Here is a 15,540-nt window from a genome sequence, read left to right as displayed (position 1 = left end):
ATTGGTTAAGACTCCATGCGCCCAATGCAGGGGTCTCGGGTTCGATCCCTGGTCAGGGAACTAGATCCTGCGTGCCACAACTAAGAGCCTGCATACCACAACAAAGACCTGGTGCAGCCGAATAAATAAATAAATATTTAAAAAAAAAAAACCTCACAGAGTTCTCAGATTGGTGGTGGCCCCGGAAGTTGTGGGACATTCCCTGGGCTCCAGTCCTGGGGATGTTTATTCCCCGGGCAGAGGGTGAGAAATGAAAGACAGATGTTGCAATCCACTCCATCCACATCAGCTGCGTCATCTGAGGAGGGGGAGGGCTTGAACGATTAGGTGGAGGGCAGGGGCAAAGGGACACCCAGACAAGGAGCCGGCAAGCTTGGTCAATTCTGACTCAGGACACTGAGCTCCCGAGCCGCCCGAGGAGATGAAGCAGCCCAGTCCACGTGCCCCGCCTCCCGCCCCTGATTTCACTTGATACCAAACCAGAAACTGAAACAGGGTCAGGATTCCCGGCTTGAAGTCAGAGATGAGTCACTGCTAAGAGCAACTGCAGTAGCTGAGAAGGGGCACCAGAGAGGCAGGCCGGTAAGAGTGGGAGACAGGGTGGTGGGTTCAAGGCATTTCTCTGGGGTAGCAGCCAGGGGAGGTGCTGGGAGGGAGTATCCTGGTCCTGAGGCTGCCGGGCAGGACCAGAGAGAGGCCCTGGGACTGCCGGCTGAAGAAGCCAGTTGGGGTGGCAAGAGGCCAACTTCCGTCTGTGCCAGGTGGTGTTTGTGACAAAGGCAGGGCAGAGGGTGTAGGCTGGCTGGGAGGTGGCTGAGGACGCCTGGGGTCTCAGCTGGCCCTCATGTGATGCCCCTCCTGCCGCCCCCTCTCCAGCACATCTGAGGGTCCCGGTGGAACATGGCAAGAGGCACACATGTGGTGGCCATGGACTGCGAGATGGTGGGGCTGGGGCCCTCCAAGGAGAGTGGCTTGGCTCGCTGCAGCCTCGTAGACTACCACGGCACCGTGCTCTATGACAAGTTCATCCGGCCTGAGGGCGAGATCACCGACTACAGAACCCCCGTCAGCGGGATCACAGCTCAGAACATGGAGGGGGCCACCCCGTTTGCCGTGGCCAGGCTGGAGGTAAGAGAAGGGCCATATGCCATCCAGGCCAACATACATATACCCCCCCCCCCACACACACATACACACTTCCCCAGCACCTCCCCTGGTTGCCGGGGCTGTGACCTGTGACCCCAGCCATGTCAGATTCCCTGCCACCCATGCGTGGGGAGCACCAGAGCATGAGAAACCCGTTGGTGTGTCCATCACATCCCTGAGGAGGCTTCCTGCCATCAGACAACCGTAGACTCGTGTCTGGGAGCAGCCTTCGGGGCATCTGGTACACCTTGCTGGTCTTACGATGGGGAAGCTGAGTCCTGCCTGCTGTTCCCTGCATACTGATTTGGGGGCTAGATTCCTCCTTCTTTCCTCTATACCAGCTGCCTCTGGGGAGCCCTGTGGGGGAAATGGGGGACGGGTCCTGGGTGGAGGCCCTCACTGGCTGGGCGCTCGGTAGGGCGCCCTCCTGGTCCTGAAAGACAGGCCAGCTAGAGTCCACTGAGCTCAGGGAGAGCTTGCTCCCAGACCCACCACAAGCCATCCACTCACAGAGATGGGTGTGGCACACCAAAGTCTCCCATTCTCTTCCCCTTCAACTTGTGACATCTCCAGTCTACTTTCTGTTTCTCTGAATCACTAAAAGAAAACGAAACTCAACCACTCTAGAAGTAGCACCAGGGTTGGTCATTCATGGGAAGGTGAACTCACCCTGGGGAAGTTCATGAAGAACACAAAGAACTGAGGTTCACCTCAGTCCCACATACTGCACATGTGCCAGGCTCCAGGTGCCGGAGATAAGCCCACAACAATAGTCCCTGTTTTCTGAGCACTGGCTACTCACTGGATGCTCTCCTGAGCTCCATCCAGGAGCTCATGCCTCACAAAACAGTCTGCCAAAAGTGTCTTCAGGAGCTGTTAGCTCAGAGCTAAGAGGGCCAAGTTTGAATCCTGGCTTTGTTCCTTACCTGCTAAGTTACCTTGAGCAAGTTCCTCACCCTCTCTGTACCCCATTTCACCATCTGGAAAAGGAAATGGGGGTGATGACAGCAGCAATCTCACAGGATTATTGTGAGGATTGGAAAGGGGCCTGGAGAGAGTGCCTATATAAGTACTAAAAAACTGTTAGCTGTTAGGATTCTTTCCTTGTTGTCCCCATATTACAGATGAGGAAACTGAGGCTCTCTTGAACTAAACAGTGATTTGGTAGGGCTGCTGAAACAAAGTACCACAAAGTGGGTGGCTTAAACAATAGAAATGTCTTCTCTCACAGTTCTAGAGACTAGTTCTAGAAGTCTCAGATCAAGGTGTCAGCAGGGCTGGTTCCTTCTGAAGGCTGCAAGGGAAAACCTGTTCTGTGTCTCTCTCTTAGCTTCTGACAATTTGCTGGCCATCTTTGATGTTCCTTGGCTTGGAGAAATGTCACCCCAATCTTCGCCTTCATATTCACATGGCGTTCTCCCTGTGTGCATGTCTCACAAATTTCCCCTTTTTATAAGGATATCGGTTGTATTTGTTAGGGACTCAACCTATTCCATTATGACATCCTAACAATAACGTCTGTAATGACCCTATTTCCAAATAAGTCACATTTTGAGGTGGTTGGGGTTAGGATTTCAACAAATGAATTTGAGGAGGAACCCAATTCAACCCATAACACTAAGCAACTCGCACAAGTTCAGATAACTAGAATGTGAAAGGCTCAAAACCTCTAGAGCTTTGTGTCCAGTAGGGTCCCACCAGTTACGGGTGACAGGTGAGCACCTGAAAAGTGGCTGGTCTGTCTGAACTGAGATGTGCTGTAAGTGTAAAATATGCACTGGATTTCAAAGGCTTGAATGAAAAAAGAACCATAGGGCTTCCCTGGTGGCGCAGTGGTTGGGAGTCTGCCTGCCGGTGCAGGGGACACGGGTTCATGCCCCGGTCTGGGAAGATCCCACATGCCGCGGAGCGGCTGAGCCTGCGCGTCCGGAGCCTGTGCTCCGCAACAGTGAGAGGCCCGCGTACCGCAAAAAAAAAAAAAAAAAAAAAAAGAACCATAAAGTACTTCAATAATTTAAAAATATAGATTATATGTAGAATGGTAGTATTTTATATATTTTTATATATTAGGTTAAATAAAACATTAAAACTAATTTCACCTATTTCTCTTTACCTTTTAAAATATGGCTGGTGATGATTTAAAATTACGTATGTGGCTCACATTATGTTTCTTTCTATTGGACAGCACTGTTCTAGAGGTACTAAGAGGGTACTAAGGAGCCCTGAGGAGGGGGCAGAGTACATCAGGGTGGTCCTGGAAAGGCTCCATGAGGCTGGTGCTATTTGCCAAAGGGCAGGGAGGAGTCTGTGTATGCAACTCAGTGGGCCATAGAGAGCCACGAAGACTCTTGAGCAATAGCATGGCAGGAAAACCACTGTCAAGAAAACCTGAACGGGGGTGCGGGGGAGATGGATGGGAGTGAGGAAAGAGATGGCAGCAGAGAGAAGAGTTAGAGACCCCAGGGAGCAGTGCCTTAGTCATCAGTAGCATCCCGAGGATCGGAAAGAAGGAAACATTAGGACAGAGGAGAACAAAGGTGAGTCACCGAGAAGGGGAGGGCAACACGAAGAACGGTGGTGTGCTTTAGGTGCCGATGGGAGACCCAGAGATACTACGTGGAGCTGCCCACACTCAGATCCCCACGGAGCAGTCAGGTGGGCGGCTTGGCCCCGTCCCTTCTCCTCCCCGGCCTCCCTCCCCATCCCAGCAGCAGAAAGGGCAGAAGAGAAATGCGATTCCCTGGATGCCCTCCAGCACTGGCCTGGGAGTCAGGACACCTTGGTCCTCATCCAGACTTGGTGCCAAAGTGCTTTTGTTTCTCAGTTGGAGATTATGCCGGGCCCTTCCAGTGTGTGACACGGAGTGCCGTCCAGAGTAGGCACTTAACAGCCATTCGAGGAGGGAGGCGGGGATCTAAAGACCGGGCAGCTCTTTGGAACCACATCTGCGGTTCACATTTCCTGCTCTATCACTTACTGGTTTGTGTGACCTTTGGCAAGTTACTGAAACTTTCTGAGCCTGAGTTTTCTCATCAGTGAATGGGGAGTACTAATGCCTCCTTCCTGGCCTTGTGTAGGTTGGGTGTAGTGATGTCGTCTGTATCCCTAAGCACAGTGCCTGGCTCATGGCTGAAGGTCATCAACGTGCCTGTGGAGAGAACAAGGCAGAAAGTCAGATTTTACACCCCGTCCCCTCTCCAGCTTTCCTTGAGAACCTCGGTCTTAGATTCTGGCCCTCGTTTTCTGCCTGCTGCACAATGTACGCTCCCTGCCCCTGTCTTCTACCCTGCTGCCAGAGACACTTCCCCAGGCCTGGCTCAGATCATAGCCCCCGCTCCCATCCCCACCCCCTGATTCAAGTACCTCCAAGGCTCCCATTGCCTAAGGTCCGGCAACCCAACATCCATGGTCCTCTAAGTACCACCTACCTACATTTTCTGCCTTCTCTCTCAGCTCAGCCATCGCCCACTGTGCTTCAGACTCAACCCTAGTCTCTCCCATCCCCCATCCCTTTCCCTAGAAATACTGCCATTCTGGCAGGCCCAGGCCAGAGGAGTCCTGTGTGAGGCCCTGCCCGACCCCCTCACCCTCCCCACCCACAACTCTAACCCCCTGGGGGTCTCACCCTCCTTGCTATAGCCCACACACTTCCTTTCTTTCTTTGGCCGCCCCGCCTGGCTTTCGGGATCTTAGTTCCCCAGCCAGGGATAGAACCCGTGCCCCCTGCAGTGGAAGCACTGAGTCCTAACCACTGGACCTCCAGGGAATTCCCATAGCCCACACACTTTAGAGCTTGCCTAGCCACACACACGGGTCTGTCTAGCTCCACAGCTCCTGCCATGTACTTTATCTGCCCCAGGTTGGATATTGTGCTTTGAACATAGAAGGTGCCCTGAGAATGTTTGTGGGATTGGAGTTGAATTGATTTTCATAATACAAGAGTATCTGGCAGCTGCGTGGAAGAGAATTGCCTCTGCCCTCGTGTTGGCCTTTGCTGTCAAGATACAGTAATACACGTACAGCCCATGGGGTAGGGAGCAAGCACTGTCTTGATTTATTTTTTTAAATTATTTATTTATTTATTTTATTATTTATTATTTACTTTGGCTGCGCTGGATCTTCATTGTGGCATGCGGGATCTTTAGTTGGGGTATGCGGACTTTTAGCAAACTGTCTTTAGACTTGGCTGGATGTAGGTCCAATCCCAGCTCTGCCACCTGATTGCCCTGTGTCCTCTGGCTTGTTGCTAAACCTCTCTGTGCCCCTCAGTAGGATCCTCTGTAACACAGGGGTGATGAAGCAGCACAGGTGTATCCAGCATCATGTCCGGGCCCTGTTCTAAGCACTTTTCATACCCCCACTACCTTTACGCCCCACCACAACCCCGGGAGGTAGTTAACTAGTATCATTACCCCATTTCACCAGATGAGCAAACTTAGGCACAAGGTTGAGCAAATTGTCCAGGAAAGGGGTGGAGCAGAGACTTAACTTCTGGCCTGAGGGCTTGCTTTGTGATGTTCTGATCCTGTGATCAAAGTGTGTAAATGCGGGCTGTGAATGCTAAGTGCCTGATGTATGAACAGGTAGTGTCGGCGCAGCATTGGAGTGAAGCTGTGGTATGAGGCAACCGCCATCATCTGTTTTCACGAACGAGGACGCTGAGGCACATTGACCTCACTCATCACCCACAGTAGTTTAATCCCAAAGACCAGGCTCACAGATCCCAAGCTATGCTGGGGAGCCCCCAAAGGGCAGAAGCCTATTAGCCATTTATCAGACCCCACAAGTCCAGGCGACACCTCTCAGCTAAGCCACCAGCTCACCAGGCATTGGTTTCTTGCAGTCCTTTTTCAAAGGTGGCTCGCCAGCCTGCAAGTGGGCCCTGCTAGCAGTGAGCCATAGACCAGGCCATAGAAGCCAGGCCGGCTCCAGGGAGCCACTGAGACCCCCAGTCCACCCAGGGCCCATGCAGCCACGAGGCACTAGGATTTTGAGGGGGCTCCCCTCACCCCTTTTCTGTTTTTTATTTTTTGTAATAGGATGACATTGCTTTTATAATGCAAGGTAACTGCCTTGTTATCTTCTGATGCCTATAGGTCTCACTGTCATCCAGAACGGTGGTTCTCAGTGCACTGTGATTTTGCCCACAAGGGCAAATCCGGAGGCGATATCTGGAAGCATTTAGCAATATCTGGAGGCATTTCTTTTTTTTTTTTTTTTTTTTACAGTAAGATCAGATATATTTTTTTAATTTTATTTTTATTATTATTATTTGCGGTACACGGGCCTCTCACTGTTGTGGCCTCTCCCATTGCGGAGCACAGGCTCCGGACGCGCAGGCTCAGCAGCCATGGCTCACGGGCCCAGCCGCTCCGCGGCATGTGGGATCTTCCTGGACCGGGGCACGAACCCGTGTCCCCTGCATTGGCAGGCAGACTCTCAACCACTGTGCCACCAGGGAAGCCCTTATTTTATTTTATTATTTTTATTTTTAACATCTTTATTGGAGTATAATTGCTTTACCATGGTGTGTTAGTTTCTGCTTTATAACAAATTGAATCAGTTATACATATACATATGTCCCCATATCTCTTGCATCTCCCTCCCTCCCACCCTCCCTATCCCACCCCTCCAGGAGGTCACAAAGCACCGAGCTCATCTCCCTGTGCTATGCGGCTGCTTCCCACTAGCTATCTATTTTACATTTGGTAATGTATATATGTCCATGCCACTGTCTCACTTTGTCCCAGCTTATCCTTCCCCCTCCCCGTATCCTCAAGTCCATTCTCTAGTAGGTCTGCATTTTTATTCCTGTCTTGCCCCTAGTTTCTTCTGACCATTTTTTTTCTTTTTTTTTCTTTAGATTCCATATATATGTGTTAGCATATAGTATTTGTTTTTCTCTTTCTGACTTACTTCACTCTGCATGACAGTCTCTAGGTCCATCCACCTCACTACAAATAACTCAGTTTCGTTCCTTTCTATGGCTGAGTAATATTCCATTGTATATATGTGTCACATCTTCTTTATCCATTCATCTATTGATGTACACTTAGGTTGCTTCCATGTCCTAGCTATTGTACATAGAGCTGCAATGAACATTTTGGTACATGACTCTTTTTGAATTATGGTTTTCTCAGGGTATATGCCCAGTAGTGGGATTGCTGGGTCGTATGGTAGTTCTATTTTTAGTTTTTTAAGGAAACTCCATACTGTTCTCCATGGTGGCTGTATCAATTTACATTCCCACCAACAGTGCAGGAGGATTTGGAGGCACTTCTGATTGTCATAAGTGAGGTGCGGAAGGCTGCTACTGACATCCAGTGGCTTGAGGCCAGGGATGGTACTGAATGAACATCCTACAATGTACAGGACACACACTCACACCAAAGGAGTATCTGGCCCCAAATGTTAGTTGTCCCAAGGCTGAGAACCCTGTTCTACAGAGAGCCCCACAAATCAGACTGTCAGCACAGGAAGGAACCTGCGAGGAGACCAAGGTCCAGAGAGGGGCAGTGACTTGCTAAGGACACACAGCAAGCTGGGCTACAACTCAGTGCTCAGATGCAGGGCTCTCACCTGACAGGTCAATGCTCTTTTAATTCATTTTTTAATCTAACAGTAATTGTCCATAGACTGTAACTCATTTTTGTAAGTAAATGCTCTTTTAATGTTAACCTGGTATGCTGAGTAGCATCCAGCCCATGACTGGGATTGGGGAATGATAATGACACTCTTAGTTTGCAGATAAAGAAACGAAATCTTGTGTGGCATCGTGGTTTAGGTGGGAAACAGAAAGGAAGCCACAGTAGCTTGTGAACAGGGACTGGTTTCAGCTGTACCAGTGCTGTAGCCCTTGCCTGGGTTGGAGTGCCCTGTCGGGGCCCTGCCACCTGGCAGGTCTCTCTGGGGCTCAGCCAGATGGAGGAGGATGACTTCGTCATCCAGGTTTACCCCGGGTAAGCAGACAGAAGCTGGGGGCAGGGGTACCCAGAGAGCTTGGCAGGGGACAGAAGGAAAGAGGGGGACCAGGGTCACTCCTGAAGATGCCAGTAGGGGACCTGGGCCTCCACAAGGGCAACATTCTTCAGAGTCCCTTATAATCACGTCTTCTGGCAGCCAGGAATGAATGAACGGGCAGATGGAAGAATGGATGCATGATGTGAGCAGCGGGCTCTAAGGGGCTGGACAGGCATCCGTGCCGGGATTTCCAAACTTGGCAGATGGGAAGAATACCCTGGAACATTTGCTAATGCACCTCCCCTGGCGATGTTGATTCCGCAGGTCTGGAGTAGCGCCCTGCCCTCTGGATTTCTAACAAGGGTCTCGGGTGATTTTTTTGATCAGGCCTGGGAAATACTTGGACTAGAGGGAAAACACAGTGGAAAGAGAATTCAGGCAGACACCAGGGCCTGTCACTCCTCTGCATGTGACATGGGTACACACCACTGACACCCCCCTTTCCCTGTTGGTAAGATGGTATGACAATCCCCGCCTCATAGGGGCCATATTCATGATTCAAGAAATCTTCAGTGAGTGCCATCATGGGCCCAGCAGTAGAAATTATTAATTTCCACCCTGAAATTAATAATGCTAATATAATCCCTAGGTTCTCAGTAGGTAGTAATAATAACAACTGTGATAATAGTGACAGGGTCAGGCAGATCTGGACACTGCATCTCAGCAATCAGCTCACCAGCTGTGTGACCTGTGCAAGCCTCTTACCCTCTCTGATCCACAACCCCCTTCACTATAAAATGACACTAAGACACTTCACTATAAAATGACACACTCTTGTTGAAAGGCCCCATGATGAGGTGAGGAAAGTACCTGGCCTAGTGCCAGGCAATAAGAACAGATCGATGCATGTCCCTTTCCCCACCCACTCCAGTTCTTTCCAGGAATTTAAGCCTCCCTCCGCTGTGTTTGACACACCCGCCTCATGACACTGATTCAGGGCAGGTCCGAAGCCAGCAGGTCACACAGCCCTGAGGCCCCTCCAGCTGGCACCTCCACACCACCCTGGGTTTCCCTCCCAGCCCTGCCACAGAAAGTCCGTGGAGCCTCACGTCGCCAGGCCCTCACCTTACAAATGGGGAAACTGAAGCCCAGAGACCGTCTTCAACTTCCCTGAGACCACATAGCGAGTCGCAGCAGCCTTTCCCTGCCCGGTGCCCGGCATCTTTGTCCTGAAGGGTTGGCATCTCTCTGCTAAACAGACTGTTCTCCTCCTTTCCCTACTTCTTCCTTCCTTCTGCTTGTCCACCTCTTATTTTATTTGTCTCATGATGAGTCTCATGGTCCTGAATGTACCCCTCTCCCCCTCACCACCACCGGGACCCTGGGGCTCGGGAAGTGATGAATTTCCCGGGAATCTACCTCACAATGACTCGGCCCTCTTACGCCTGGGACCAGCTGCTGTGGCTGACTCTAGGGTGACACAGTCCCCTCAGAGCTTTGTGTGAACTGGGCCTGAGTCAGCTCATAGACAGGAAAACGGCCCCATTGTTCAGAAACATAAAGGATGTCAGCAAGGAAAGGCGTGTGACCCACAGTTGCCCAGCACGGCCACATCCACTGGCCCTGGGCCTCTACCCATCCCCTGTGTGCTGCCAGAGCCCTTTCCTCCACACGTAGGATTCCCCTCAAGCTGCTGCTCTGAGGTCGTGTGCCCTTACTACTCAGGGTGACCCACAGACCAGCAGAATCAGCACCACCTGTTAGAAATGCAGAATCCCACATCCGAATCCAGATTTTGGTGAGATTCACCAGGGGATTCCTAAGCCCAAGTGTGACAAGAACTGGTGTCCCTCAGGAGTGGCCCAGCTTTATTCTTTGAGTGCTTTCTCCAGTCCCTAGGTTGGGTGAGGGTCTGTCCAGAGGAGGACCCCAAGAAAACCATGGTACCGGTGGGGCAGGCTGGTGACATTACCTGTTGACGGTGGATGGACCGACTCTGCCTCCAGTGCTGTGACCGTGGACAGGTCACCTCACTTCTTGGAGCCTTAGCTTCTTTCTGCAAAGTGGCCACAAGGGAGAGCAAGTCAAACACCCCATGGGATGTCTGGGGAAGCCACTAGAAGCAGAAGCAGGACACCAGACGGTGTTAGCCATCCAGAGGGCTCCTTCCTCGGGCACAGAGGAAGAGATGAAGGCTGCCGGAGAGCTATCCTAGGGGGGCCTGAGATGCCCATGAGCTGCCCTTCAGCTGGCGCCTGGTACAGCTCGCTCCAAGGTCCCCCTTCCGTCCTCCCCAGTGGCAGCCAAGGGAAGGAAAGGTGACCCACCTGTGTGGCCAATGATTGAGGCTCTCCATAGGGCCACCGTGGGAGAGGAGGTGAGAACAGAGGCCTGAGCATACGTGCAGGGCACAGGACTGGGGCACCCTGAGGGCTGCCCTCTGCAGCTTGGCAGCTGGGCTGGCGGAGGCCTGGAGCAGGCAGCTCTTTCAGCACGATGTGGTGGTGATAAGCTGGCTCTGAGGGCTGGCTCTGCCACGAACTAACGGTGTGACTTGTCCCAGTTATCTAATGATGCTTAGCACGTCACCCCAAAACGTAGTGCTCCAAACAGTGTCAATATTTATGTCGCTCAGGCATCTGCAGTCTGGGCAGGGCTCGGCAGACGGGGACAGCTGGTTGGCTGAGGCACCTGGCAGGCCCGGGATTAGAATCACAGGATGGTTCGCTCACCCACCTGTGCTGTGGCTGGTGCTGGGGCTCCTTGGGCACATCTCCCTACGTCAGGGTGGTCTCCCCAGCATGGTGGCTTCAGGGTAACTCAGGGCTCCCGGGACACTGGCCCCACAGAGAGATCAGAAATCACACAGCCCGGCCCATATTCAAGGTGAGGGGAATTAGACTCCATCTTTTCTGTGAGGAGTGTCAAGGAATCTGCAAATATTTTAAATTCATCAGAGTCACCTTGAGTAAATTACTCCACTTCTTAGCACTTTAGTTTTGTCAATTGCAAAATTCAGTTAAACACAACCCTCCCTCATAGCTGTATGGGTTTTCTATGGCTGCTGTAACAGAACTGTAGACCGGCTGGTTTAAAAGAACGAAAATTTATTGTCTTACACTTCTGTGGTTCAGAAGTCCGATGTGGGTCTCACTGGGCTGAGATCAAGGTGTCAGTAGGGCCGTGTTCATTTCTGGAGCCTTTGGAGGGGGATCTGTTTCCTTGCCCTTGCCTGCTTCTATGGCTGCCCCTGTTCCGAACTCTCAGCCACTTCCTCCACCTCCATAGCCAGAGGCAGCCTGTCCAGTTCACATGTCAGATCTCTCTGACCTCCACATATAAGGACCTTGGGATTATGCTGGGCCCACCTGGATCATCCAGAAACTCTCCTTATTTTAAGGTCATTTGATTAGCAACCTCTAGTCCATCTGCAACTTTACTTTTCCCTTGCCGTGTAACATGGTCACAGGGCCTGGGGATTAGGGAGTGGGCATCTCTGGGAGGTCAACCCGCCTGCCACAGGAGGGCTGTTAAAAGGATTAAACGACATAATGTATGTGATGCACAACGAATGCCTGGCTCATGGCCATTGCTATCACACAGAAACCACGGAAGGAGTTGGGATGGGCCTTCCGGCATCACTAAACTGTTGAGGGTGAAGGGGCCTGGTCCAGTCTCCTCATTTTATCGATGGTGTATATGTTCCAAGCCCAGAGAGGGATGGTGATTTGCTCATAGTCACACAGCAAGTCCAGGAGGACTTTGCTCATAGTCATACAGCTCAGGCCAGCCCCCCGTGATGGCACCAAGTTGCCCTAGACCCACCTGAAGTACCCTGGGTGACGTGTAGGGTGCATGTCTTCCTGGCCAGATCCTGCAGCTCCTGAAAGGCAAGCTGGTGGTGGGTCACGACCTGAAGCACGACTTCAAGGCGCTGAAGGAGAACATGAGGAACTACGCCATCTACGACACGACCGCGGACAAGCTTCTTTGGCGTGAGGCCCGCCTGCTGCACTGCCGCCGTGTCTCCCTCCGCGTGCTGAGCCAGCGCCTCCTTGGGTGGCGCATCCAGGTGAGGACCACCCCTTTCCCAGCCTGGGGCCGGACTGCCGGCTCTGGGGGCCTGGCCCTTCCCGCTAGAACTGTAAAGTCTCCCAGTAGCTGCGGAGCAAATATTTGGCCCCAAATATGCTCAGCCTCCCCTTAGTCCTGAGAGGCTGTGTGAGAGGGTAGGGGTTTCTCCAGGAGGGCAGGGCATTTATGTGAGAGCTGACCCAGGAAGCCCTGGTAGAGTGAGGATGAGCGGCAGGGAAGGGAAGGCACCCAGTCAAGGCGTTTTTGTGTGTTTTCAAAATCATGCCAGTTTCCCTGTGGGTAACTGAAGCTCAATCCCCCTGCCTAACTCTGCGAAATGGTGTAGAACACAGAGCGCAGATGTATCCAGGGAGCCACACTATTTACACACACCTCCCTTTAGGCAGGAACTGCTGCTGCTCCCGGGGCCCTAATTCCTCAGCACTTGCAGCCACAGAGCAGGCCCCCCCCCAGAGCCCCAGGCAGAAGCCTCTGGAATTGCCCCCCCAGATAGGAAAGCGGCAGATATCCAATGAGGGGGGTTCCAAAAGTGAGAGAGGGACCCTGAGCTCAAACCCACAGGCAAAGCAGTCTCCAGGAGCCGGCAGGCGTGTGCTGGGGCCTGGGAGCTCACCGAGGTGGAAGGGCCCAGGGAGGCGGGCTGGACACTAGGAGCCGTGGCCACACGTGGGCCCTTCCAGCACAGCGGATGTTTATGAAGCACCTGCTCTGGGCCAGGCTGGACCAGAGGCTGAGCACCCGGGTGAGCAAGGCCCAGCCCATCCTTGAGAAACTTGTGGTTGAACGGAGGGTGGCCCAAGACCTGAGCATCAGCACATCTGTGGGGCGTGTCCACAGAGGGGAGGGCAGGTGTCCTGGAGCAGGGACGGAGGACAGGGGGCAGGCAGGACACCAGGTCTGAGTGGAGTGTGATGGGGGCGTCTTAGTGGAGGAGGCAAGAGAGGGGGCGCCGGGGAGGGGAGAGCCCGAGCCCCAGCCTGAGGAGTGGGGGGTGGCTTGGCTGGGGAGCAGGAACGTGTAGGAGACAGGGGATGGGCCTGATGCCGGGCCCCTCTGTTGGGCTTGCGGCACCAGGAACCGAGGACAGAGTGTCAGCACGTGGATTCACTGAAGAGCCCTGTTCATGTGCTGAGCAAGGAGCCCCTTAGAAACATCTGTGTCCACATTCCTCGGTGCCCTGGGGCTCCCTGTGAGAACTGCTTCAGCCCCTCTGGGTCTGAGGCCAAGTCTGCAGTGCCCGGCCCACACCCAGCGGATTGTAAGCGCCTGGAGGGCACAGCCTGGCCCTCAGGATGCTGGATTCTGTGCCTGGCCATGCCTGGATCTAGTGCTAATGGGTGAAGCCAGGGTGCTCCAGCCACCTGCTGAGTCCAGGGTGTCAGAGGCCTGGGGAGACTCACTCACTGACCCACTTTAGCCCCGGAAGTCAGGGTGTGAGCAGGGAAGGCCCGGGTCACATGGGCGCCTGGATTCAGCCGCACCCCAAGTCCCCACTCTGTACCTGTGTCTGCAGGACAGCGTGTCGGGACACAACTCGGTGGAAGATGCCAGGGCAGCAATGGAGCTCTACCGAATCTCCAGGAGAATTCGAGGACTATGAGGACTGCCCGTCTGGTGGTATTCAGCCCCCTCCCCAAGGACTACAGACCTTTGTGTCTTCAAAACAAAAATGCCCTTGTTTTTGGGAAAATATTTTTAGCAATAAAATGGCTCTATATTTTCTCTACTCCCTCGGCTTCTCCTCTTGTCTTTTTCTTTCTTCTCTCTGAGCCGGGTGTTGGTGGACACTACCTAGCACTGAGAAGACAACGAACACTTGAGCCAGGATAGGGACAAGTGTCAATTTCCTTAACGTCTTGAATCCTGTGGGTCCAGGAAGAAGTTCCTGTGACTTAATTAATACCCCTGCCTCAGAGCTTCCCTGGTGGCGTGGTGGTTGAGCATCCGCCTGCTGATGCAGGGGACGCGGGTTTGAGCCCTGGTCCGGGAAAATCCCACATGCCGCGGACCCATGCACTACAACTACTGAGCCTGTGCTCTAGAGCCCATGAGCCACAACTATTGAGCCCACGTGCCACAACTACTGAAGCCCCTGCTCCTAGAGCCCATGCTCTGCAGCAAGAGGAGCCACTGCAATGAGAAGCCAGCACGCCTCAACAAAGAGAAACCCCCCTCACCGCAACTAGAGAAAGCCTGTGCACAGCAACAAAGACCCAATGCAGCCAAAAATAAATAAATAAAACTTAAAACAAAACCCCCAAATACCCTGCCTCCACCTCCCTTTTCCAGTTGCATTTATTCCTGGGAGCGTGGCATTATTTCCTGGGGGTGACACCCAATCAGAGGTCCATTCATCCCATCTTGAAATTGGTTCCAGGGCACTGGTGAGCTTCCAGGCAAAGGTACAGGAGGAGTGATGGGTGCCACCCCTGGTGACCTTCAGCAAGTCATCCCACCTCTCATTTGTAAAATAAGGAAGCAAAGGTGGTGGACTCTGGAGTCTGTGGGAACTAGGTTGAAATTTGGGTTCTGCCATTAGTAGCTGTGTGACCTAGGGCCAATTACTTAACCTCTCTGTGCCTCAGTTTCTCCATCTGTAAAGCAGGAACTTCTAACAATTCATAGGGTTCTTGTGAGATGCTGTAACAAAGTGTCCAGGACCATGCCTGTCACAGCTCAAGCAGCCTCCAAATTCGATAACTGGTGATTATCCTGTACACAACCCGGCGTTCTAGGAGAACTGCTGCCCTCTGCTGCAGGGCCTGGCTCTCTAAAGGAAGGGCATGAGTAGGGTATGGAGAGAAGGATCCAAACCAGAGCAGTGACTGTGCAGTAGAATCAGCTGCAGAGTTGTTATTTTAATCCCTGACTGGGTCCTGCTTCGGCTCCACTGAACCAGACTCCCTAGGGGTGGAAGTTAGGGTGGGGGAGTTGGGGTGAGGCAGGCACCTGTTAGTATTTTGACCTTCACAGGTGATTTTGAATCCTAAGACATCTGAATCACATGAGGAGCTTTCTCAGCACCCCCCAGTAGCTAAGCACTGTGTTCTCACACTGGACCAAGTACCAGCATCACCTGGAGCCTGCTGAGCCCCATCCCAGAGTTTCTGATTCAGAAGGTCTGGGGTGGAACCCAGGAATCTGCATTCCCAACAAGTACCCTGTTGATGTTCTGCTGCTGGTCCGGGGACCATGCTTTGAGAAGCACTGCCCAAGCGGCAGGTGATTGTGACGTGCAGCCATGGATGAGCCACTGGCCTAAGGGCTGAGCACCACCAGGTGGACACCTGTCATGGATCCAGCCTTGACCCTGCCATCTCCCTTGGCTGCCTGCTCATG

The 15,540-nt window shown here is 52.7% G+C and overlaps 1 protein-coding gene and 1 long non-coding RNA gene across 3 annotated transcripts; one reads left to right on the top strand and one right to left on the bottom strand.

The window, feature by feature from the left end:
* The first annotated feature begins 322 nt into the window (after positions 1 to 322).
* ISG20 (interferon stimulated exonuclease gene 20) lies at positions 323 to 13,930 on the top strand. The gene is made up of 4 exons (XM_032622339.1): positions 323 to 582; positions 877 to 1,128; positions 11,978 to 12,178; positions 13,715 to 13,930. Exons 2-4 carry the CDS (start codon positions 901 to 903, stop codon positions 13,799 to 13,801), a joined length of 516 nt encoding a protein of 171 aa, XP_032478230.1. The 5' UTR covers positions 323 to 582; positions 877 to 900; the 3' UTR covers positions 13,802 to 13,930.
* On the bottom strand, positions 7,793 to 11,969 carry LOC116748851. Of its 2 annotated transcripts, XR_004348410.1 has the most exons (3): positions 10,434 to 11,969; positions 10,079 to 10,162; positions 7,793 to 8,495 (listed from the first exon to the last, which is right to left on the bottom strand). It is a non-coding gene; the product is annotated as an uncharacterized LOC116748851 (long non-coding RNA). The 2 variants fall into 2 exon arrangements; XR_004348409.1 differs by having other exon boundaries at positions 7,793 to 10,162.
* Positions 13,931 to 15,540: the final 1,610 nt, after the last annotated feature.

This window comes from Phocoena sinus, chromosome 2 (genome assembly GCF_008692025.1).
Source record: "Phocoena sinus isolate mPhoSin1 chromosome 2, mPhoSin1.pri, whole genome shotgun sequence".
Taxonomy (NCBI): Eukaryota; Metazoa; Chordata; class Mammalia; order Artiodactyla; family Phocoenidae; genus Phocoena; species Phocoena sinus.
The sequence above is the reverse complement of the archived record's forward strand: the minus strand, read 5'-3'. Positions and strand labels throughout refer to the sequence as shown.